The 21,422-nt window shown below is 46.4% G+C and overlaps 1 protein-coding gene across 1 annotated transcript in view; it reads right to left on the bottom strand.

Moving 5' to 3' along the window:
- Window positions 1–21,422, bottom strand: part of Pax5 (paired box 5) — a 162,608-nt gene that overhangs the window by 136,312 nt on the left and 4,874 nt on the right. Inside the window, exons 2-5 of the mRNA XM_057790573.1 lie at window positions 20,525–20,690; window positions 14,627–14,824; window positions 4,697–4,761; window positions 1,183–1,311 (exon numbers count right to left, since the gene is read on the bottom strand). Coding sequence (XP_057646556.1) covers window positions 1,183–1,311; window positions 4,697–4,761; window positions 14,627–14,824; window positions 20,525–20,690 — 558 coding nt within the window. The remainder of the gene's footprint in view (window positions 1–1,182; window positions 1,312–4,696; window positions 4,762–14,626; window positions 14,825–20,524; window positions 20,691–21,422) is intronic.

Here is a 21,422-nt window from a genome sequence, read left to right as displayed (position 1 = left end):
GCGGGGAGGAGGCAGAAATCTTTAATAAAGAAATAAATAAATTAATTTAAAAAAATCTCTGCCTGAGTTTTTCAGCTGCAAAGTGGCATCCAATAACCCACCCCTTCACTATGATCAAACATAGCCAGGCACCAGCTTGATACATCTGCTTGAAGTCCATGTGACACGGAGAAAAAGATGACACCATCAACTCCATAAACCAACAGAAATGGCAGGCCCACTGCCTCCCACAGCAAGCTGGCACAGCAACCCACTGAGTTAAACACTTCTGACATCTGTTCTGAAGTATGGGAGCAAGGGAAGGAGGTGAAGCTGACTTCGAGAACCATGAATCATGCCAACTTGGACTACCACTGCACACGGAGGCCAGCTCCAATGCCTGGGGCATAGAGACCCCAGGCCAATTCACCACTGGGCTCACTAAATTTTCTAGGTGCAGATGTTAAGTGATTAGGCCTGTATTCATGACAACAGGCAACCCTTACATGATGCTGAGGAAGAAATGTGCCAGCAGATACATAACTGAATCAAAGTTCCTGTCATTCTGCTCTCCAGCCCCAGACCACAGCCTGCATGCATGCACGTGCGTGCACACACAGACACACACACACATACACACACACACACACATGCACATTTTCTGATTAAGGTTTTACAGACTTCCGGGGGTGGGGGGTTTTAGTGGAAGGAGGCCAGGTTACGGCAGCCTGTGCCCTACACAGAGGTGGCCAGCTCCAACAGCACAGGTAGCACGGGAAAAGATGTCAGCTGTGAAATCCCCAGGAGACCCCAGTGCTCCTTCATCTCAGGTATAAGGGCACAAGGGGGATAGTGTGTTTCCCTCCACCCTTCATCATCATCTCTCCACAGAGGAGTGTTTCCAGTTCCTGCCCTTTCTCCCCACACGTGCCCCTCACTGCAGAGCAAAGCAGTGGCTGCCCCTCCCCAACCCATCTCCTGCCTCCAAAACCCAAAGAGGAGACATTGTTGCTGAGCTAAGACCATCTACACAGCAGCGCTGGGGTCCTCTGTCCTCAGGATCCTCTTAAAAGCAGCGAAGCACAGGCCACAGTGGCGTTTCTCACCCACGGAGTGAAAATGGGTGGAGACCAGCAAGGAAAGAGTGCCCCTCATAGACCCTATTTGGTCCATCCCTGACAGGGATGCGTAGCCATCTCTTACCTTCATCCCTCTTGCGCTTGTTGGTGTCGGCACTGGGGGACGTGATGCCCAGGATGCCGCTGATGGAGTATGAGGAGCCTGCAGAGTCGGTGCTCACCGACGACACCTGCGTCACCGAGCCCGTTGACACTGTAGAAGGAGAGGGGTGTGGGCCTGTCACAAGGGTGCTCACTAGAAACACAGGGCTGGGTACAACTGCCACAGACCCAGCAGAAAGGAGTGCAAGCACAGAATAAAAAGGGAATTGCTGCTGCCAGGCGGTGGTGGCGCACACCTTTAATCCCAGCACAGAGGCAGGCGGATCTCAGTGAGTTCGAGGCCAGCCTGGTCTACAAGAGCGAGTTCCAGGATAGGCTCCAAAGCTAGAGAAACCCTGTCTCGAAAAACTAACTAACTAAATAAATAAATACAGGGAAGTGCTAAGATCTCTGCCAGTCCGAGGGTGCAGGAGACAGGAGGGCACTGGAGGAGGGCAGCCGGTGCCACCTCCAATGCCAGGAAAAGACCTAGATGCATACTTAAATCACGTTCATCTCTGCTTGCATTCCAGCCGTACCTGCATACAGATCTTCTCTCTCTCTCTCTCTCTCTCTCTCTCTCTCTCTCTCTCTCTCTCACACACACACAGAGTAAATAACGTGTAATAAAGAATGCCCTCCACCGTGAAATATGGAGAAAGACAGCATGTCCCCCTCCCACTGCCACCCCGCTTTTCACTTGGCCATTGCAGCACCCCAGGGTGCTACCGATTGTTTTACTGTTCGCCCAACGAGGGGAGTTAGTTTCATATGGTGAAGAGCTTCAAAGTAGTCTAACTATGCAGCACTCATAGCTATCCTCAGGTCTAAACTTTCCTTTCCTGGAAGGGGAAACAGAGGTGGTGATTTACTGTAGCCAGGGCCAGGTCTCTAAGTCCCAGAGGGAAAAAGAGGAGGGACTTAAGCAAGTTTCACAATGACTAGAGTCCAGGGGATCTACGAAGGTCCTCTCTAGCTATGTGGCTGGATTTCCACTATGAGATGCGGGGCTTCTTCCTCTCTTCATCGAGACTAGTAGACGGCTCTCACACACCTCTCCCTGAGCCGCCAGCTGGAAGCAGATGGAGCCTTTACTCTGCAGAGCAGGGCACAGGTGGAGGAAGAAGCCACTTTTCCATGGAGCAGAGGCAGTCTCTGGCTCCAGAGACCTACAGGGTACAGGGCCTTTCTGTTCACATTCAAGCTTGAGTTTAGATCTCCCTTAAGAAACACCAATGCAGTGCCGGGCGGTGGTGGGGCACACCTTTAATCTCAGCACTCGGGAGGCAGAGGCAGGCGGATCTCTGTGAGTTCGAGACCAGCCTGGTCTACAAGAGCTAGTTCCAGGACAGGCTCCAAAACCACAGAGAAACCCTGTCTCGAAAAACCAAAAAAAAAGAAAGAAAGAAAGAAACACCAATGCAGAAATGGCTAACTTCCCTTTCCCTTCACCAGAAAAAAAAAAAAAAAAAAAGACTCCTCAAAATAGATGTATGCAAATCCCATGACCTCTCTGTATTGAGGTGCAAGAACAAAGGAATAAAGAGACCACGTGGCGTGTCAACAGCCACGCGGGAAAACAAGGTTGGCTGTGTCTCTGACAGGACGGATGACACTTGGTTACGTATTTTGCAGTCACACTGGGCACAGAGGACTCAGGTTCCAGTTCTGTCTTCACACAGGACTTTAGGGTAGCCACTGAACCTGTGAGCTCCAACTGTCGTTGATGCTCAACAAGTCTGTAAACTATATGAAGCTGCATACATGTGAGATAAAGTGTTCATAGAAATTTCTGGGGTAAAACAAATCATTCTGCTGAATTACTGTAGAATTATTCCTGTAATGCTACTGAGGGATAGTTTGATTCTTTTTCATGCTATGTGCCCTGAAACAGTTAAAGCCACAAGTGAAATCTCAGTACAAGCACCCCCTCACCACACCCAGGAAGCCCTTCTCAGCCCTGTCTTTCCATCCAACAGAGAGATGGCCCCTTCCTGCTACTCATGTAGACCTGTTTCCTGGGCTTTGGTTTTTTTTGTTGTTGTTGTTGCTGGTGTTGTTCTGTTTTGTTGGTGTTTTCATTTGTTTTTTGTTTTTCAAACTCCCTTCCCACTTTCTTCCATGGGACTGGAAGCCCTTGAGGACAGGGACTTTTGTCTGGCATTGCTCCCCAACCCCAGGGTTCTCATAGCAAGGGCATAGTAAAGTCTGTCTAATGGCAGTACAGAATGAAGAAAGGCCGTGGGCAGCGAGGACTTCTATCTTACCTCCCTTCAAAGAGTCACCCTTGGGGGATCAGAAATCACAGGGAACACCCGGTTTGTGCCCCTACCCATACAACAAGGGAGAAACTGATGCTCAGAGGTGAGACACTGGTCTAGTTGACTGGGTGAGCTAATGGCAGAATTAGAGCAATAAGCCAGGTCTCTGCCAGAAGTTCAGGTTTTTCTTTAAAGAAAGAATGGCAGTGGAGGCTGGAGAGAAGGCTCCTTGGCTAAGAGCACTTGCTAAGAGAACTTTCAGAGGACCTGAGTTCAGTTCCCAGAACCCGTATCAAACAGCTTGACTACCCTTAACTTCAGCTCCAAACACTCCATCGCCCTCTTCTGGTATCCTCAAGGAAGCACACACACATTGCACATACACACCGATTTACCTAGCAATGTAAATGCACTGAATACTGCACAACCTAAGATGCAGTGCTGCAGAATTCTTGGGGTCTGTGGTACCCAAATCGGCAGACGCCTGCCGAATAGCCACCTGCTTCCTTACAGTAGAGCAACTTTCCCCCAATAACCCAGAAGTACCCCCTTGTGCCAAGTGGAGAAATGACATCAAGAACTGCCTTGATTATGAATGTCATTTTCAACTCCTCTTAGAAAAGGAAGCAAGAAAAAAGTTTAGACTTTGGAGTGTGACAACTTAGGAGTCCACCCTTATGAATCATGGTCGCTTAGACTTCCCCTGTGGACCTCAGAAACCCCAGAGGCAGCCCTCAACAGTTGGCAGCGTACGAGAGAGTGAAGCGAGAGCAAGAGAGGAAAAAAGTTTGGGAAGTTTTGCTACATCTTCACTCAAGACTGCAAGTGCACAAAGAATTGCAGAAGGCTGGTTATAGAAGAAAAAAAAACACATTCAAAACTACTTACTGACTAATGATGCAGAAAATGTTATGAATAAGTATCCCTTTCTTGATTTATTACTTTAATTATCTGACATTCTATAGACCCCCATTAGTGGATTTTTTTTGGCTTAGATTTCAATTTTCTGTCTCATGGTGAAAGCTATTTATCATAATAATCAGTAAAATTCAAAACCTTTTAGCGGTATTTATAAAATTCATTTGCCAGGTTCAGCCCTTGGAGAATGACAAAGGGAAAGCATTAGGACGCGTGTGAAGTGTTTTATGCAGAATTATCTGTCCATAAGAATGATTAAAAGTTCTTTAGAATATTTGGAGCCCATTAGATTTTCAAATTTTTTTTAAAAGTTCTTACCTATGCTGTGACTGGAAGCTGGGACTGCCTGGTTGGGGGGCTGCTGTACTTTTGTCCGGATGATCCTGTAGGCAGTTAGGGGGGAAAAAAGAAAAACAAATGACTATTTACCATTGAGAAGGAAAGAGAGAGACCCTGAGGCTGGGGAGTGGCTCCCTTGGTAGAGTGCTCACCTAGCATGAGCAAAGCCCTGGGTTCCACCCCCAGCAAGGATGGAGCTGCACGTGTTGGTACCACACCCACAGTCCCAGCACTAAGGAGGAGGGGGAGGGAAGGAAATCAGAAGTTCAAAGTTATCCTCAGCTATATAGCAAGTCCAAATCTAGTGTAGCATACATGAGCCCCTATTAAAAAATAAATAAATAAATAAAAAGGAGGAGGAAGAGGAGGGGAGGAGGAAGAGTGAAAAAGAAACCTTAGCTAGTTATGCAGAGATACAGCAAAGGGGCCAGGCTGGGGTGGGAGATAATGGCCCCAACTGGGAACTGTGAGTTCCGAGTTTTCTCCCTGGGTGTCTTTGGATGGTTGGCATCACCCCTGAAACCTCGGTGCCTCTCTGTTCAGTTTTTTTGTTTGTTTGTTTTGTTTTCTTTGTTTTGGTTTGTTAGGTTTTCTGAGGCAGAATCTCACATAACTCAGGCTAGCCTCAAGCTCCCTAGGCTATCCTTGAAATCCTGATCTTCCTGACTCTCCTAGGTGCTGGGATTACAGGTGTGCCCTACCACACCTGACTGAGTGACTCCTTTTCTGGAGAAAGAAGCTGATGTGCTCCTGGTCCAAGTGGGCCGAACCGGCTCTCAGGTGTATCTTCAGCCCCACCAGAGACTCTTCCCCTCACTAGAGCTCAGCTTCCACCTGCAGGACTAAAGAACTGAACCTGTCTGTCCTCTGCCGGGGCTCTCATGTTGCTTTCTTCACCCTAAAGACTCCACAAATAGGATTAATACACCCACCCAACAAGGAAATTAGCTAGAAAGGACGTGCTTGACAAACTCTGTTGAAAGTTTCCAGCTGTGGTCTCTGAGAGACCGAAGATTCCGGTTCCCTGGCCGGAGCAGCCTTCAGGGCCACCTTAGCAAAGGTGCAAACTGACCACAGAGCACAGAACCCAAGTTCACACCAGAACCACAAAGGATGGAGACGCCCCAGCTACTTCCAAAGATGCAGGACTTGTAACAGCAGACTGCACACTTGTAAAACCAAACTTTATTCAATTAAAACCAATGAACTTTATAGAAAGGACCCACGCAGCTAGAGCCAGGAGTGTCCCAGTTTGCCTTCCCAAAATCCTTGTTGTGGTTCTGACATGAACCTGAGTCCATTTCACTGTGAGCCTCAGCACAACCAGGGAGTTCCCCTAGGTCGTTCTCCACTTGTTTAAGTAATCAAATACTCTTCATAAAAAATGAAAACCTTGCCGGGCAGTGGTGGCGCACACCTTTAATCCCAGCACTCGGGAGGCAGAGGCAGGCGGATCTCTGTGAGCTCGAGTCCAGCCTGGTCTACAAGAGCTAGTTCCAGGACAGGAACCAAAAGCTACGGAGAAACCCTGTCTCGAAAATCAAAAAAAAAAAAAAAAAAAAAAAAAAAATGAAAACCTCGCACGAAGGCTCGCTGTATTTAAGCAGTAAAGGCATCAGTGACTTCCCTGTGCCCAGAGTCTGGCAACACCGACACTCTGCAGGAGCTTGGGGAACCTTGGTGCAGACTTCCAGCAGGACCCACACCTGGGGCCTCCAGGAGCCCAGGGCACATAATAAAATGGTGACTTTCTCAAGAAAAGCGCTGTTCCAAACTATTACTTGGTAGAATTTTACGTCATTATTAAATTAGTGTGTTCATTATAGACTACTGTTTACATGCCTGTATATGTGTGCATGTCTGCATGTTCCTGTGTGTGCCCGTGAATAGTGTGTGAGTATGTGTAAAGGCCAAAAGACAACCTTAGATGTTGTTACGGGGCTAGGCCGGTGGCTCCAGAGATCTGCCTGTGTCTGGTACAATGGAGCTCAGAATATAAGTGTGTGTGTGTGTGTGTGTGTGTGTGTGTGTGTGTGTGAAAGAGAGAGAGAGAGTGAGAGACAGACAGACAGACAGACAGAGAAAGAGATAGAGAGACAGAAAGAGAGAGAGAAAGAGAGACAGACAGAAAGAGAGACAGGAAAACAATGAATAGACAGACAGACAGACAGAGGACAATTTTCTGGAGTCTGTCCTGTCCTTCACCATATGTGCTCCAAGGATCAAACAATCCTCAGGTTGGCAGCACGCACCATTGCTGGCTGAGCCATTGCACAGAACTCTACCCAGCTTTTGTAAATGTGGATTCCGAGGAATCAAACTTAGGTCCCTGTTTGCACAGGGCAAGTCCTTCACCTCCTGAGCCATCTCCCCATGCAGACTATGTGGATGACATGGGAACATAAAAAGACGATCTCTATCAGACATGGTGCTGCATTCCTGTAACCCCAGCACTTAGGAAGCTGGGACACAAGATTGAAAGTTTGAGGCCAGCCTGAACTATATATTGAGACCCCTATCTCAAAAAAATCGGGAAAAAAATCACTGACACTGGATACGTTATCATGCCCACATTCCTGCTGCTGTATGAAGACACCATTTCCCACCAACAAATCAGAACCAAGCTGTGCACAGTTTCGTGTCTTGCACTTTCCACACGGCATTCCACCAGGAACTCTTTACGTGCCAAACCATTGCATCTAAATGCTCATTTTGAGGCTGCCCCGGGTTTCCAGGTTCTGCTGGAAGTGGCAGGTGCCTCCTGTTAACCTCACTGGATGGCCAGCCCTGCCCGGCCTGATCTTACAGCTTGGCATAGGCACCCAGGGCACTTGGCATCGTTAGCTGATATCTTGGAATAGACTTGTTCATTCGATGCTATAAGCCTAATCATAGAGCATTTGCGTCTTGGCCACCTGAGTGAAGTCGTCTGCCCTTTTCTGACGAGTCAGCTTAAACACCTCCTCAAATGCAGCCAACATGTGCACACATCTGTTTGTCTGTCACAATATTTAAAATAGTTGTTTTCATTTGGCAAATACAGAATATATAGAATAAAGACCTGGAAGCAATAATTCCTTGACCTCTTGAATTATGTTGCTACTCAACCTAGTTGTGTTTTTATTTAAGATCACATTGTGAATGTGTGTGCACGTGAGCACATACGACCTCAGAACAATTTTCAGGAGTCGCCACCTTCCCCCTTGTGGGTCGAAGGGATCAAACTCAGGTTGTCAGACTCGGTGACAAGTCACTACCTGCTGAGCCATCCTGCCAGCCTTGGTCTAATTTTTCTGTGTCTGTCTACAGATGCAGCAGATGAGTGAGCATTCAGATATGCTAAATATATGTTCAATTTCCTACTGAAGTCCAACATAAATCCCTGCCTTTTTATGAAATTTGTCGAGAAACAAAACAACGTACATATTTTTACATTTCTTTTCAAATACCTATAAACCACTGACAAAGCATTATGAAAGGCCATAAACCATTAACAGGCCTCTTGCAGCACAGGGAGGAAGCAAACAGACCCCAGAACCAAAGTGCTGGCGCTCAAATCCAGCCTTCAGTTTCTCATCTCCACAACCTGGAGGTTGCTCATCTGAAAAATGGGAGCAAGAATCATTCCTACACCATGGAATTATTATTATTAGGGCTGAATTAATAAACTACTGAGATGTGGCCGATCCATATCAAATGCCCAATAAATGTCACATGTCATCATCCTCATTACTGTCTTCATAATGATGAACGAGCTGCTTCAACTTTAAAGCATTCAGATGCTTCCCATTTGCCTAAGGCACAGGGAGCAATTGTGATACCTCACCCAGGAGGCTGAGGCAGGAGGATTCAGAGCTCAAGGCCAGCCTGGTTTTAATAGTGAGACCATATCTAAATCAACAAGACCCATCCTATAATGCTAAGCATACGCATGGCCCAAGATAACACGGATGTTAACCGACATACAGATGAGGAGACTGAAGTCCAGCATGCTCCAGTGATCTAGCCAGGGTCACACAGCACAGGGCCAGCCCAGACTCCTAGCCCCCGGGCCTGAGCACTTTCCCCTGAGCTACATTTGAAGGAAGCGATCCCTCTGCTAACCACATCCTGCATGAGACATAAAAGCTATTTGAATTCAGAAACCCTTTTTCAGAATCTAAGGGATTTTTACATTATAAGCATTTAAGAATTCCATTTCAGCATCCTTCCTCCCTTTGGAAAAACTAAGTCCCCCTGACCACATCCGCCATCATCTCTCACACAGTTTTACTGGAAGAGATCCTGCAGTGAATTGGAAAAGGTGAGATGGGGGCTGGGATGTAGCTGGATGCTACGGTTCTCGCCTAGTACACACGTACACAGTGCTGCCTTCAGGCTCCAGGACCACCTGAGTTGGGTGTGATCCCAGTACACTCAGGTAAAGGTAGAAGGGCCAGAAACTCAAGATCATTTTTGGCTACATAGCAAGTCGAAGGCCGCTGTAGGTTAGATGAAACTCTGTCTCAAAGGAGGGGAGAGGGGCTGAGGGGACGAGGAGGTCGCTCAGCTATTGATTGCTTGCCATGCAAACATGAGGACCAGAGTTCAGAACCCAGGGAGACTCGTGTGAATGTTGGGTGGCCCGTCCACAACTCTAGCCTCAGAAGGTAGAGAGCAGAGGATGACCTTGGCACGATGGCTACTTAGACTGATCGTTAGCAAGCTTTGGATTCAAGTGAGAGACCCTGCCTTAGTCAATAAGGTAGAAAACCGAGGATGACTCCTGACATCAAACTCCAACTTCTACATGCACATACACACCACACACACACACACACAGCTAAAGAGGAGAGAGAGAGAAAGCCACTGAAGGGACTCCAGCCAGCCTGAGCATGACCACCATGGCTCTCGCAGGTTAGGACTGGTTGGCTGTGCGGTTGTGCCAAATACTGGTCCCTTCAACCACACGGCTAAAGCTACCATCAACACAGAGAGATGCACGGGCCATCAGCTACACTGAGAATCCAAAAGTCTGGGACTAAGCTGGGTGTATCCACAGCCACACTGAAGCCTGCCACTGGCATGAAGAAGGGGAGCGAGGGAACGTCTCAGAAGACTTGCTGCCAAAGTCGAGGTTAAAAAGCAGAAGTAAGGCTGGCACGGGGGCACATGCCTGCAATCCCAGCACTCGGGAGGCCAAGGCAGGTGGATCGGCAGTCGCAGACCTGTCTGGGCCACAGGGTGAGCCCCTGCCTCCAACAAACAAAACAAAAATAAATAAAGCAGTTAACAAACTACCACTCAGCAGGCTGCCTCCAGCTCCTGCAGATTATTTTATTGTTGTTTACTGAATAAATAATAAGTATGTGTAAGCTTTGAGCTTTTCCAAAGAAACCTGACCTGAACCAGTAACGCTGGCCCCACTTTCCACATGCACACAACCAGTTGGTGCTAAACAGAGCTGGTCTCCCTCCCCGGGAGTGCCACTCATCCTGGCACGTGGCCACTAGTTTAGGAGCCACAGAACTGGGACAGAAAAGGGAGGACCCCACTCTACCCACCATTTCAGTAAGCTCTGAGACAGCCACCTCCAGTTGACACCCTGCCTGAACTACAGGACTCTCCAGTGCGGCTGTGCAGCATCCCAGAAAGTCCCCACCAGCCTGGCAGAGGTGCTTCAGTGATATCTGGTTCCACATCAGCCCTGTTTCCAGAGGAAGTTCCTGCAGACAGCAGGATGGCACCTGCCTCTAGGGGTGAGCCATAGCAAGGACACTGTGGTCCCTAGGATAACTATAAATGCAGATATCGCCTCTCTGGCTGTTTAAAATAGAGGAATAGTGAGACTCCGCCTTGGTGGGAGCACGGCTAGGAGAGAGCTATGGACTCTCTTCCTTTTGACCCTTGCAAGCCGGTTATCTGAAGATGCATCATTCTCAATGCAGCGGGCTCTGCCTTCCTATAAAAAATAAAAGCAGGGGGGCTGGAGAGATGGCTCAGTGGTTAAGAGCATTGCCTGCTCTTCCAAAGGTCCTGAGTTCAATTCCCAGCATCCACATGGTGGCTCACAACCATCTGTAAAGAGGTCTGGCGTCCTCTTCTGGCCTTCAGACAAACACACAGACAGAATATTGTATACATAATAAATAAATATTTAAAAAAAAATAAAATAAAAGCAGTTCTGCAGTGGATGGCATAGGCTTTCCAGTGAGATTAGAGTCAAGGGGTGCACTGGTAAGAGACTGCATCACATTTGGGGCACTCTCACTGAAGGTGCAGTGAGGAGCCCCCAAAAGGAGCACTGCAAAGAGCTGGGGATCCCAGGGATCAGCAGTCAGCAAAGCACACCGTGATGCCCTAAAATAGGGAAAGAATGGGGGCGTCTCCTCCTGGCCTCCTTCCCACAGGCCTCATCTTATCATTGGTTCTACTCTGGTCTCCATCTCAATTACCCTTCCCCTGGCCTTCCCATCTGGGCCTCAGCGCTACACCTGCCACAGGACAACAGGTCTGAGGGCTGTGGGAGACCACAGATAGAGAGGTCACGTGGGGACACAATAACTGGCCACATGTGTGGCCTAAGGTACCCAGGAGTTCCCAGAATCTAGCCATGGCCCATCGCCAGCAGCAGAACCTCCAGTATCAGACGTGCCAGGCAGTCCTGGGCCACTCATCCAAGTCCACCCTCCAGGGCCTTTGCCACGTCTGTAACTACTTCTTGCTTTGCTATATGTGTCTCTTTGAAATGATTTACTCTGGACTTAAATGTAGTTTTAAATCACACTTGATTATTTATTTCCATTAGTTGCGACAGTGCATGTGGAGATCACAGAACAACTCCCAGGAGTTAGTTCTCTCCCTCTACCACGTGGCTCCTCAGACATGGCAACAAACACCTTCGCCCACTGAGCCATCTCGCTGTCCTTCAGATGGATTCTATAAGGCTACCAGACCTCCCTACTGTAAGAAGCGAGAAGAAGGCTCGCAGTGTTCAAAAATTCACGGGTGCGATATGGCACTTAGATTTTCCTAAATCGTGTGACGATGAATTCCACTGCATTCCAGAAGATCAAGCTGGAGCCCTGCTGTGTGCTGGCCTTGAAATGAATTGCCACCACGTAAAAGTCTAGATGCTTCTCGTGTGCATGCATCCACATTTGCTCGCACACAGAGAGTCGGATTTTAGACTCTCTGAGGAGTGGAAAGATTCTGGCTCGCTGACGCTCAGGAGTGGCTGCCACCCACAGGGCTGTGCTGTCTCACCTGCCTCAGTCCCTGGAGCCTCAGGAGTCACCTGCTTCCTTCATTAGCCATCTGCCTGCCCCACCCACAGACGCAATAAAGTTTGTGACTGCCGTGGGGCACCCAGGGTTATTCTGTGGACCATGTCATTGTGTGTGTACCCTACATTGGGAAACACGTGGGCTCCCCAAATCCTGGCCAGGTGTTTGTGCAAGGTTACCCTACAGAGTGGACCAGCTTCTCCACTACTGCCTCTATTCCTGTCTCTCCATTCTCCAGTGAGCCCCACTTCCTGCCTCATAGGGATCTAAGCGGCATGGTGCTTAAACATGGGGACACTGGACTATGTCTAGTATGAGTCCAGTTGTGCTGCCAATCACATTTTAAAGCTTAGACCAAAAAGGAGAATGTTAGATAGCTCATTAGTCATTTTCATACTGATCTTACACTGAAATACTTTTTTTTCTATGCTGGGTTAAGTAAATATAATCACAATTAATTATACATTTTTTTGCTTTTCTTAAAATCTACCAGGAAATTTCAAATTGTACCTACTAATAATAGAGTGATATGCATTAGTAAAATTCACATCTTCCACTAAACTTTCACCGGAAAGGTGGCTTGGATCTCTGATTTGCCAACTCTCTGTTCTGATAGCAAAATGTTGTCATTCTGAAATGCAATTTACTTTTAAAAATAAAAAAACAATAACCTGGATACTCGGAGAAAAAATCAGGTTTGTTCTGTGTCCTGGAAATCCTGTAATGAGTCAGGTGTGGAGAACTCGCAACTGTAACCTTTCATAACTCAGAGAAAAAAAAATAGACTCTACACCCCTCACCCCAGACCCCTGGCCTTGTCCCCTTCTCCTCAGTTCTACCCGCCTGGGCAAATCTAAAAGGATTGCACCCAATTTCTGTCTTCTTCAGCACCTTGCAAGACGGCAGGGCCTCAGTAGGGATTGGGTCGATGAATTAGCAGGACTTAAAAAGCCAGCACATCCATCCCATGGTGATGCTGTGCATTTGGGCCCACCGTGCTGCCATCGGGACCAGAGGAGACCTCGGAGACATTCCAGTCAGACCTCCTCTTTCTTTCAAGTGTAAGTAATTCTCTGTGCTCAGGCAGGCTCAGCACTAGCCGCAGTAGTGTGTGACTCTGGAGAAACTGGAATGGTTCAATTCCAGGACGCCCGACATCTTTTTCTATTGTGGGTTTTAGAGAACAAATGTCTCTGTTCAGCTCACCATTCCATCCCCGACTGTGAGCTTCTCAGTTTAATTGTTTATTTATTTTTTGGTTTTTTGTAGCAGGATCTCAAGTCTCTCACTTGAACTCTCCATGTCGTCCAAGGATGATGTGAACTCTACTGTAATTCCAGACACTGGGATTAGAGACCTATACCACACCAGGTTTAAGAGGAACTAGGGATGTAACGCAGGGCTTCCTGCACGCAAAACAAGCAGTCTACCAACTGAGCTACACCAGTTGCTCCTGCCTGCATGCTTACATGGGTCAGAGACTGCACTATCTATAATAGAAAATTACCTTCTCCAGGCAGTGGTACATCTATAAACCCAGCATTCAGGAAGCTGAGACAGGAGGATCATTTCAAGCACATAGCAAGTTCCAGATCAAGTAGAGATACAGAGTGAGACTCTGCCCCATTAAAAAGAAAGGAAGATAAAGGGAGAGAGGGGGAGAGAAAAAGGAAGAAAGGAAGGAAATTCTTCTTCTAGATTGTACTTTTCATTTTATGTAGTATTTTATTTTTTGAGTTAGTGGTCTTGCTATGTAGCCCAGGCTGGCCTCAAAATCACTGTTTCCCCAGCCTCCAGAGTACTTGGATTACACAGATGTAATACCACATCTATTCCAAGTCAGAAATTGATTTTTAAAGCTCTGATGGTATTGGGCAATATGCTTTGGATCAGCCTAAGGGAGAGAGAAGAAAGGACACCATGTGAACTCCAGGAAAACGTTATGCCTGGCACCATGGTGGAGCAGGCTTTTTTCTCTCCATGGGCAAGAGCTGAGAGTGCATGGAAGTAAGCATCTTTTTGACTCTGAAGCACCTGATATCCCTGAAGACCTACACTAGAATCATTAGAAAACCCACATTAGAGACCTGGGCTCTCAGAAAAACACAACACAACACACACACACACACACACACGCTCACACAAGATTTTGCTGAGATCTCACTTCATTTTGGCAGCAGGGTTAGAACAAAGAGCTGCATGTCCCCAGCCCAAAGGGAACTTCGTTTCCCACACCTTGTGCTTCAACCTCTGTCCAAACTGGAGGCTGGACTGTCTGCCTGGGAGCCTCTGAGATGAGTTAGCACTCAGGCCTGGAGCCCCTGGTGGGGACGGGGGTGCTTGTGAAAGTCTGATGAGGATAGTTCATACTATCGACAGTTCACACTATATCTACACAGGTACATAGTGAACTGGGTGGTGCCAATCACTCCTGGCTCAGAAAACTCAAGTGGCCTGGGTGTTGGCATAGCGTCCTCTCCCTCAGCTGAGAAGTCTTGTCCCTTTTAGAGAGGAGAAAGGTAACAGAATCCAGCAAGCACCATTGTTCTCCTCTGTTCACCTCTCCAAGGAGAACAAGCAGATCTTCAGAGAGGGGGAGCAGGGATCCTTCAGTAGGCCAGCCCCAGCCCTGCCCTGCCCTCACCTGTTGATGGAGCTGACGCTGGGCACCGTGTCATTGTCACAGACTCGCTCTGCCAGCAGCCGGTCCCTGATCTCCCAGGCAAACATGGTAGGATTTTGGCGTTTATACTCAGCGATTTTTTCCACCACTTTGGGAGTGGCAACCTTTGGTTTGGATCCGCCAATCACCCCCGGCTTGATGCTTCCTGTTTCATAATACCTAGACCCAAGAGAAAAAGGCCACAGTTAGCCATGGGAGCCCAGAAGAAAGGGCCATAGTCAGCCGTGGGAGCCTGCAAAGTGGATGAACATTTGAAACAAGTGTGATTTAAGATGTGCTGAAAATATAAACAGCAAATCAGATTTTTAAATGTAGTACCAAAAGCTATTAAATAGCTCGATAATCTTTTAAATCGTATGTCTTAAAAAATTGTATTTTGTGTGCATGCATGTATGCATGTGTGTGCATGTATGTGCCAAGCTCAGAAAGCAACTCCATCCACCGAGGAGTGTCAGGGATGGACACCTAGCCACCATGCTTGGCAACAAGCACTTTGATCCACTGAGCTATCTGACCGGCCCACTAACCATTTTCATATTGGTGTATGTCAAAATGACAATCTGTACACATTGGGTTAAATAAAATTCATAATTAAAGTAAATCATACTAGTTTCACTTTCCTAAGTAGTCTATGAGAAAATTTCAAATGGCCCACATGGCTCATATTACATTTTATAATATAATTATAAAATACATATATTGGACAATGCAACAGCAAGCTACATATATTCAAAATGTTTTCACATTCATCCACCATTTTACAGATTATTAAAAAATGCAAGTTAGTTTTTCCTCTTCTTCCTCTGAGAGCCCTGAAGCACACAAACTGTTTAAGATGAATGAATAAGCGCCTGGACAATGAGGGGAAGTCCCCTTCCGTGATAGTGAACATGGCTTTACAGACGTTAGATGCTTTCCCTGAGTCACAAAGGATTAGGGTACCAGGTCAGGACTCTGGTCAAGCCTCCTGAACTAAAATTTCCCCAGAAAGGTGGTGTAGACCTCCAGTTTGCTGGCCCTCCCATCCGCAGAACAATGTCCAGAGTTCTCTGAAGACTCTCTATAATTTTTTTCCAAAAGAGAGAAACAATAACCCTGATATAAAATTAAAGAGTGTTGGATTCCAGCGTTAATGGGACATGTGTATTAGAAATCAAATCCCAAGCAATCAGAAAAACCAACCACGATTCTCGACAGCTCTTCCAGAGGCCTCCCTGAGGTAAATGGCTGTTTCTAAGGACTTTTCCATGCTATCAGCTTTTCCTCATTAACGCAAATAGGATGTTGGGTTTTACAGCCAAGCCCTGCCAGAGAGAGGGGTGGCACGAAAGCTCATTTGGGGGGAGGGGGAAAAGGGACCCACTGCTTTTTCTGAATTCTAGCTATCACTGGATGTCTCTCTCAGTGTTTGCAGAGGAATTCCTGATTCCCTCTTCCAAAGAAGATTATCTTGAGGTTGAAAGATTTTTTTAAAGACATTTTAGAAATTATAAGTTTTAAACCTCGACTATTTATAAGAAGTAAGGTAAGGGTGGCACACATCTACAATCCCAGTACTTGGGGTGGAGACAGGAGGATCGGAAGTTCTCAAGGAGACGTGGCTACATATATGCTGAGAGGGTGAGGAAGAGAAGAAATTGGAAGAAGAAGAAAGAGAAGAGGAAGTGGAGAAGATGGAGGGGAAAGAGGGGAGGAAGAAGAAGAGGGAGGAAAAGAGGAAGAGGATGAAGTGATTTTACTGGATGGATGGAAATGTGTCCTAGAAGCAATGGTGGAACGTTTATAGGGTTGCTAAACTCTCAGCTTGGGTAAGTCTGTTTAGGGCCAAGTAAGCGAATATTCTGGAAGTGAAGACATATCTATTCATCATCGAGGAGAGTGAGTCATTTACAATTTTAAGCATAAAACAAAATCAAACTTATCTTCCTTTTTTATAAAGTTGTTGGAAGCAAAAATGTTCTTAATCACAAAAGGCTTCAACAGATACCCACAAAAAAAATATTTTTTGATAGAAAGTCACCTGAATTCTAGTACACAGCATCTCTGGATGACTCTACAGTCCTTTCAACCTCTCAAGAGAAAGTCAATTACTTTTAACTTATTTACTTTTATTTTACAAGCATCGGTGTTTCGTCTGAATGTATGTCTATGTGAGGGTGTTGGATCCTCTGGAACTGGCCTTACAGACAGTTGTGAACTGCCATGTGGGTACTGGGAATTGAACCCTGGTCCTCTGGAAAAGCAGCCAGTGCTCTTAACCTCTGAGCCATCTCCCCAGCTGAGAAAGCCAATTATTTACTATCACATAACAACTCCTTATTCTGGCACAACACTCTTGAGTATGGAGTTCTTCAAATTACCACAGTCCTCACACATGTTTTGAAGTCAGCAGGATTTTACAGAAGAGAATATAAATGATTGGAAGACTAAGGGACTCGCCCAGCTCCTCTAGTTACAGAGACAGCCCAGATTTCAAACCAGACTTTGAGTCCAATACTCTCCGCATTACCACAAGTTTCTGCTTTGATTATAACATTTTAAGCATTAGTAGCTGCGATCCTTACAATGACAGAGAGATTTACCATTTGCGGGGTTTTTTCTTCAAGCATCCTTCACTCATTCCATGAACCAATAATCACCTGGTCCTCTTAGGGCAAGGATAGTCTCGGGATAGGACTTACATATACGTAGACCACACATGTTCTCAGAATACATGAATCCAATAGAACCACAGTGGCCACGCAGAAACTCACCAGGCAGCAGAATAAAGTCCCCTGCTTACATGGCTGGTATGTGACAGCCCAGGGCTCCCTGCCCAGTCTGCTTGAGCAGTGCCAACTGTGGAATTCCGCAGTCTTGACACTCGAGATCTCTGTCTTGCATTTGACTGACACGTGGGCTAGGCTCTTAGAAGGCAACATAGACACTCCCGAAACACCAACTCAAGACTGCGTCAAGTGAGGATTCAGACTTAATAACCATCCTTTCATCTCAGCAGAACAGCCGTGCAGCCCTTCGGCTTTTACAGACAAAAGATAAACGGCAGCCACCAGCCCAGTGCCCCTCGGTGCAAAGAGCCACAAAGAGCGTTCAGTTGGGAGTGGAGAGGTGCCATGCCTGTAGTGATTCTGACACCAACTGGCTGTGTGATCTTGACCAACTCAGCCTTCCTCGGCCTCAGTTACCCTCTTCCTGTAATAGCGGAGGCTATTTGCCAAGATTCCTTTGCAGAGCTATTAGGGTAACAAGAATTCAGAATGGCCGTGAAGACTTTGGGGGGAAAAAAGGACACAGAGAGAGGATTTGCATAAAGTAGAGTGCATGGATGGGGATTAAAATCCTCACTTTTATTTTTAGTGTGTGACATGCCACCAATGTTCAAATGACCAGGCATTCACAATGAGAGGAGACAGAGGCCCTGCTCCGTGATCTGACTTGGCCTTCGTATGATGCCCAGATCCTCTACAGCCCTGAGTTCTAGACTGAATGTCCACCCTCCTGTCAGCCCACATACCTTCTTGGAGGGACAGGAAACCTTTCCTGCTCCCAAGAACTTTTCCTGCCTTGCTCCAAAGCCTTTGAAAACCACAGCTACCACACACCAAGCACTCTATAATCTGTCACCCCGTGAGCACCCATCAAATTCTTCTAGGGGGTGGGGGCAATCTGTAGGTCAAACAGGCCAAGTTCAGAAATTCCCAGTCACACTGTTTTAGGGCTGAACTTGTTTCTTAAAAGGCAGTTCTAATTAGAGTGACATTTTGTCCACTGTGGTTCTTAGTTATGAAAATAATGAGCTATGAAATTCCAATTTATTGTTGACAACTTAAACGGCCAGGCACCGGAGCGGCGCATAACTTCCGAGTGCCACTCTGCCCAGTGACAAATCTATTCTGGTCCACGGGAGTCTGCTGACCTGACTTTAGAAGGATCCCTGTCCACCTCAGTCTCCATGGGAGATGTAGAGGGCTTTGGGGCTCTAGAACATGAGACCCAGTCATTTGGCTGTCTGAGAAAGGCTCTCAGCAGCTTGAAGTGTTCAAACAGTGAACAAAATGTCAGCTCAGCAAAGATGTCTCAGGAAAAACAAAGGAAGGGCCTCCCCTCTTTTCCCCTTCCCACCCCCCACAAAGAAGCATCTTGCATAGAAGGTAGGGACCATTCGGCTCCAAAAGTGAGACTAGCGACTTCTAAAACAGCTTCCTCTCACCCTCTTTTCTCGTACGTTTTCTATTCTTTCTTCCCTTTGTCTTCTCTCTTCCTTCCATCTCCCTGAATGCTACTTCCTGTTGCTGCACCCTCTCCCATCTTCCCCTAACCCACCATCTAACATGGCCACCAGGCTGATTTCCTAGGCTCCTTCCTGAACTCAGGCTGGAAGTCATTTGCTGGCTGAGTGTTTAACAGAAGCGGACTGAGCCCTGGTCCTCCATGGCTGATATGACCCACGCTGGGCAGAAAGAAGATGAATAAGCACAGAGATAGGTGGTTCTAATGAAACTGCCAGATTCCTGTCCCTGAGACGTCTTCCATTGGCCTTAATCAAGATCCCCTATGTGGTTATTCCTACTATCATTAACAGTGTTGACACTGTTGGAACAACTTTAAATTCCAGCAGACAGAACAGAAAGTCATGGTGTAACTGAGAAAACTTGGAAAATACTTCAAAATGCTCATGATTAACAGTCAGGTGTCGATTGTTGAACCGTAATGCAAGCTCCAGGACAAAGACGAGGATCACTGACCCCAGGGAGAGAAATAGCAAGAAAACCCTGAAGAGCTGACCTGAGAATGTGCCTGTCTGCCCGGGAAGACCTAGAACAATGTCACATACCCAGGACATTAAAAAACAAGAACAAACAAACAAACAACAACAGCATCAAAACAACTATCAATATGTTTTGGGGTTATGGAGAGAGACAAAGTTCCAGAGTCATTTAGGCCCCCATCCAACCCAAGAGCTAACTTGGCCGGACATATGCTAGTCAGTCCTAGAGAGGCTTATTTCCTCATCTCGAAATCTTCCTGTATCGTGCTGAGGCTGGCAAAAAAAAAAAAGAAAAAGAAAGAAAGAAAAAAGAAAAATAAACATGAGGCTAACCGTCTGCACAGTCCTTTGAGAGGACTGTCATTGTAAGTATTTTGCTTGCAGCAAATTGCTGGGTCAAGTGGCAACTTTCAAATGTCAGATTTGAGAGTTAGTGTTTGTTGCTGTTTTGTCTAATTTAATGTGTCTAAGTAGGATGCCTGTCACTACAAAAAAAAAAAAAAAAGAAACAAAACACACAGAAAGAAAACCCTACAGCAACTTGAGAAGGCTGATGATACAACTGAAGATGATGCCTGGATTTTAAATATTGAGTGCTATCTGAAAACATTCAAAAAGAAAATAGTGAGGGCAGGCAATATAGCTCAGTGGTAGACAATCACTTAGCACGCACACAGCCCTGCACCAAAAGAGAAAAAGGAAAATAAGAAAATAAACAATCTATGGTTGTATAAAATAATGTATGCCCCCAACTCCAGCCATTCCCTTGACCCCAGGCTCACCTAAGAGGTTTGGAAGAAATTCCCAAGAGCCTCTGACTTATGGGTTCCCTAAAATAATCCACCAGACTTTTGAGAAACATATTGCTTCTCCTGACAAAGTCACCCTATTCCACATGTCACTGATAACAGAGGGTCCCACAGCTCCTTTGATTAGGAGGATCTCAAAAGATGATGCAAACTCTCAAGTACTGAGTGTGGAGAGCAAAATGCTGCTGTGTCTCACTGTCGACACTGGCACCTTGAGCAGCTCCGGACTGTCTCTTAGATCTTTCTTAAAACATTGAGGGAAGCCTGGAGCCCGTCCTTTACCTGCCAAGAATTTTGCTGACACAACCATGGCTGACCCGAAGCTGCCTGGAGATGTCGCAGGGCCTGACACCTTGATGGGCAAGTTCCACTATCCTTTGGCGGACTACATCTGGGAGTGGCCGTCCATTCACAAAAACCCCCCCAAGCTGATTCACTCCTCCATGTCCTGAAACAGATCAGAAACAAAGGCAAGGGGAAGGGTGGTTAGAACCAGTCACATAGTAGAAGTGCCCTTCTCAGCACCCAGAGCCCTCTGGTCACAAATGCTGGCAGGCTAAATGTCTTGCACCTGGAGTCCAATCATGCAGATGACATGAGGACCCTAGGTTGCTTTTTAACACCGGTCTTAGCTTTTGTTCATCTGCAGGCAGTCAGCGGAGCCGCTGGTACCTCCCCACACTGTTTTGTTTTTTTATTTTTCTTTTAGTTACTAGCATTTTCCTCTTCATTTGCGGGAATCGGTAAGGGAATGTGTAAAAGAAATCTATATGAAAGGAGCACAGTTTACTACACAATGCGGAATTTGAGGGAGATCCTGGGGAGAAAATTATATCTTAGGATAATCAAATTTAAAGAGGAAAAGAAAATAGTGGAATTCATTTTCTTTTTAACAAATGTCTTCAAAGTGAAACAGGCTGTTCTAAGATCTACATATCGAGGGGGAAAGTGTTTTTGCATCAGCAACCTAATTCAAGAACTGAAGACTTTCTTTTTAATGACCAGCATTTTCAGATCACAGAGACAAAACCTAACTGCTGCCTTAATTTAAAAATAGGAAAGAAAAATTTAAAGCCCTCCTTTAAGACGGTGAGGTTGACGTGCAGGCCTGACCGTTGTACCCTCTCAGAGCACACAAAAGAAATGAGTCACAGGGTATTCTGCACACGGCACACTCCAC

This window comes from Chionomys nivalis, chromosome 16, assembly GCF_950005125.1.
Source record: "Chionomys nivalis chromosome 16, mChiNiv1.1, whole genome shotgun sequence".
NCBI classification, from domain to species: domain Eukaryota; kingdom Metazoa; phylum Chordata; class Mammalia; order Rodentia; family Cricetidae; genus Chionomys; species Chionomys nivalis.
This window is presented reverse-complemented; position numbering and strand designations above follow the sequence as displayed.